The sequence below is a fragment of the Myotis davidii genome, unplaced genomic scaffold, assembly GCF_000327345.1.
Source record: "Myotis davidii unplaced genomic scaffold, ASM32734v1 scaffold230, whole genome shotgun sequence".
NCBI classification, from domain to species: Eukaryota; Metazoa; Chordata; class Mammalia; order Chiroptera; family Vespertilionidae; genus Myotis; species Myotis davidii.
The window spans coordinates 9,708-13,970 of record NW_006282259.1 but is presented as its reverse complement, the minus strand read 5'-3'; the positions used below and the strand labels follow the sequence as shown (position 1 = coordinate 13,970).

The 4,263-nt window shown below is 41.1% G+C and overlaps 1 protein-coding gene across 1 annotated transcript in view; it reads left to right on the top strand.

Annotated features, from left to right (window-relative positions):
- The window catches only part of WRNIP1 (Werner helicase interacting protein 1), a 32,551-nt gene that overhangs the window by 21,661 nt on the left and 6,627 nt on the right, over positions 1–4,263 (top strand). Inside the window, 1 exon segment of the mRNA XM_006752794.2 lies at positions 3,659–3,888. Within this exon segment, the coding sequence (XP_006752857.1) occupies positions 3,659–3,888 (230 nt within the window).

The window sequence follows — 4,263 nt, the reverse complement described above, 5'->3', positions numbered from 1 at the left end:
GCCGATCCTGCTATTGGAGATTAATGGGGTCAATGCCTGAGGGCTCCCAGTATGTGAGAGGGGGCAGGCTGGGCTGAGGAACACTCCCCCTCACCCCCACCCAGTGCACGAATTTCGTGCACCGGGCCCCTAGTCATTACATAAAAGGGTACGGTCTTTTTTTTCAATAGTTTTATTCATTTCAAACGGGCCAGATCTGGCCCGCGGGTCGTAGTTTGCCCACGGCTGCTCTAGCCCCAAAATTGTGCCTCATTTAATCCTATGGTGACTTTGGAAAGTTCATTCCAAATGGAAAACATTTTATAAGTTTATGCTTAAATTTTAAAATCATGTTAAATTCGCAAGAATAGAAGCACTCTTTCAAGATACTTTGTGCAGTAGTTACTGTTTGCTGAGGGGAATTTTGCAAATATAAATACGAATATCCCTTATTTCATCATTCTTGGCCTAAGGACTCTTATCTGTGCTCTCTCCTAAAAATCTCAAGGTATTTTCACACATTTTATTACTCCTCAGAACCTAGGTAGAATGAACTAGGGCTCAGGAAACACTGAGTGGTAAGTAGAACCCTTTGAACATCCTATACAGTGTTCTTAGTAGCACATATTTTCACTTGGGGATTTGTTTGACCATCGTGAGAGCCGTCAGTGATCACTTTTATTACTTGACCAGAACTTCTGGAAGATTCATTTGTGTTTTAAAAGAAAACTAGCTTATTTTGAACATGGGGTGAAATTTGGAGTGTGGTTCATATTGAAGGGGAGGAGGAATGGAGTGGGAGCTTAGGTGGAAGCACTCAGCTCTGGCTTTATTGTGGCAGCACTCTCATTCTCCATGACTTCAAACCTGATTCACAAAGATAATGATGGACTAACTTGGACTTTGGTTAAGAGTTAAAAAATTAAAGGAAGGATCCTATTTTCCAGTCACATACAATACATGCCCATTCTCAAGTACATGCTTATTCACTGTGTGCTCTCTATAAATCTATGAAACAGTCTATGAGTTGTCTTCTCTCATAAGTCAAAGGGCCTGCTCACTGGTTCTGTATGGGGACTCCATGGAAACGGGGCAGGATAGTATACACTAGAGCAGCCGTGGGCAAACTACGGCCCGCGGGCCGGATCCGGCCGTTTGAAATGAATAAAAATAAAAATAAAAAAAGACCGTACCCTTTTATGTAATGAGGTTTACTTTGAATTTATATTGGTTCACACAAACACACCATCCATGCATTTGTTCCGGCCCTCTGGTCCAGTTTAAGAACCCATTGTGGCCCTCGAGTCAAAAAGTTTGCACACCCCTGCGCTAGAGTATTAAAGGCCCCACATTTTTTCTCTGTCACACGAGTATTCTTGTCTCTATATAAAGGACAAATTCATAGAAAGATTTATACCAAAATACTAATGTTAAGGTAATACAGCAATAAGTGACTTTTACCCCTATTTTTAAAATTTAACATAATGTACATTTTATAAATAAGTAATATTTAGAGTTCTGAGTACATTGTTTTTCTAAAATTTATTTAATTGTTAAGGATGCAAACTATACATACTATGATCCCAATTTTGTTTTAAATTAAATGTAAGGTTTATGGTTGAAGGAGTGGATGGATCAAAAATGAAATTCAACAAAGGCCGTAGTAGCTATTCTTATCTCTAGGTGGAAGAGATAATAGATGGGGGAGGGAGGGAGCTACACTTTCTATATTGTTATTTAAAGGAAATGAATGTTTCGCTCTAAAATTGTGGGAAAATTAAAGTTAGTCTGTTCATTATTGTGCAGATTTTGAATGCCTATTCTTTACCAGGTACTGGGGATACAAATAAAAAATAAAACGTAAATCATGTCCTTGGGGCCTCGACTTGTAGAGGGAATGGAGAGATGAGGAATGTGCTCCACAATTAATATTGATTAGGGTTCCTGCTTCACTCTTTTTTCTTCCTGCAAGTGGTCCTGCAGGCTTATTGTTGCCAGGAGGGTTTTTAAGGAGGTGGAAGGTGTTGCTTTTGTTAGTTCTGAGGCTGAAATGAGATATTAGGCAACTTTGGTTCTTCTGCTTCTTTCCCCCGTCCCTGCAATACCTACGCTCATGATGTGCAAGTAACCAAGCCAGGTGTCTGCCCTTCCCTTTGGGGCACATTGGGTGCTGCCACAGTCCTTGATATTGGTTCCTTCTAATACATTTTCTTTGGGTATGTATTGTCTGTCGTTTTCTTCCAAATCATCAATAATCTGCTAAAGAATATCCACTTGAGAAATGGTCTGTCGGCTTTACAGAATGTCAGTGATGTACCCTTGCTGAGTGTTTTGAGTATTTGCTCAGTCGGGGAGAAGGATGGGCCTCCAGACTGCAGCCATGGCTCTGGGGCCAGGAGGCTGTCAGGAGTCTGATGAGAGATTTGGTCATTATTAAGCCATAAGGCAAAACGGGTGCTTCATGAATGGCGCGGGATCCACAATTAATAACTAGGAGTCTTGGTTTAAGGAAATTAAGAAATGAGATGAGGTGGTCTTTAAGATGATAGAAACAAATGAAATGCAAACTGGTATTATTCAAGCCATTCACCAAGTGAAGTATTGGGGTAGGTGTACAGTAAGGAACCTTTGAAGACAAGCTGGGCCCCCTTTTATGACAGCCACCCACATACCTACCTCAGTCCCCATGCCTTGGCCCAGCCCAGTTGGTGCCTACCCATTGTTTTCCAACTAGCAGATTTGGACAGTCCTAGTCAACTTATTAATTACAATAGCCATTTGTAGCTGAAGTTTGGCAATGACATGGGTAAGCTGTAACTAAAAAATTGTGCTGCTAACAGCTAGCCATGACTTAATAAGACCCCTCTAAGTAATTAAATGTGTTAGATATAAATTTTGACTACACTAGGAATAGAACATTTTGCCCCAAAAGATTGGAAAATTAATCCTTGTTAGACTTTCTTTATAAAGGTTCACATTTAGAAATGTGAGGATAAATTTTAGTAGTGATGTTCAGAGAGAGGCTAGGTGATTTACCCAAGATCTCACAGCTATGTCCTGGCAGAATCTTTTGTGACCTCTGCTACTTTACACACTTAAGGCGATTAATACCCACCTAGAAGTGCACCCCAGCCAGAATCCCAGAGACCTGCTTCCAGGTGCTGCTCTGCCCAGCATAACTGGATACCTGGTTTGTTTTTTGTAAAAGGAGGTAATTGAGCTGTGATCTGGAGCCGTTCAGAACTAGCTTTCTGATGTGTTGCCACCTCTATTCTGTGTGGAGAGTGGTCTGAGCACACCCATGTTGTCAGGTTGTGGCCTGCGTGTGAGGCATGTTTTCTGTACATCATAATGAGGTACTGGTGTTTTTGTAGTTTTCACTGTTCTGTAAGATAGAACCACGGAGACCACATGTCCACGGCAACTTTCTAAAACTCCTATGTCTTTATACATGCTTATGTGTATGTGCTTATCCAGTGACTTACCTTCATGACTCAGAGTCAGGTCAGTTTTCAGTCTCCACAGTATTTAACCATGTTAACAATGTAAGTTCAAAATAGAGAAGGAATCTTGAACATAAGGTAGCTTTTAGTGACCTTGCTTAGAGTTTGCTAGGAAGTGCTATAGAATGAAAGTTGTGTCATCAGCGTGACCAAAACTAACACTGGTTGTATTGCAGGCCCTCCGTATTCATAGAGGATAAAGCGGTAGACACTCTGGCTTATCTCAGTGACGGGGATGCCCGAATTGGACTGAATGGACTGCAGCTGGCGGTGCTTGCCAGGTTAAGCTCCAAGAAGATGTTTTGTAAGAAGAGTGGGCAAGCCTATTCTCCCAGTAGAGCTCTGATCACTGAGAATGATGTGAAGGAAGGCCTCCAGAAGTCTCACATTTTATATGACCGAGCAGGTAAATAACTCTGAAGTATGGATAGAGAGAAACTTTAATGAAATAAGTTGTGTGCACACACTCTCACTTGCAGGCCTCTGACCTTCATCTGGGTCCAAAGCATGAATGTGTTTCTCATTGGGATCTCGAGGTTGGTCATAGACATAAACCTTACACTCAGAGTCTGATTTCAGAGACCCACCTTCCTGAGCATTCTCAAGGGAGTTGCAGAGCAGAAGCTGTCCTGATTAGAACTGAGAGGACTTTTGGGTTTTGAAATTGCAGGCTTCAAACTTACCTTATAAGGTAGTTATTTTTCCATTATTCACTGATGGCACCTTTTAGAAGACAAGCATTTTTAAAACCCATACATTCAATTAACAATAATTCTTGAGA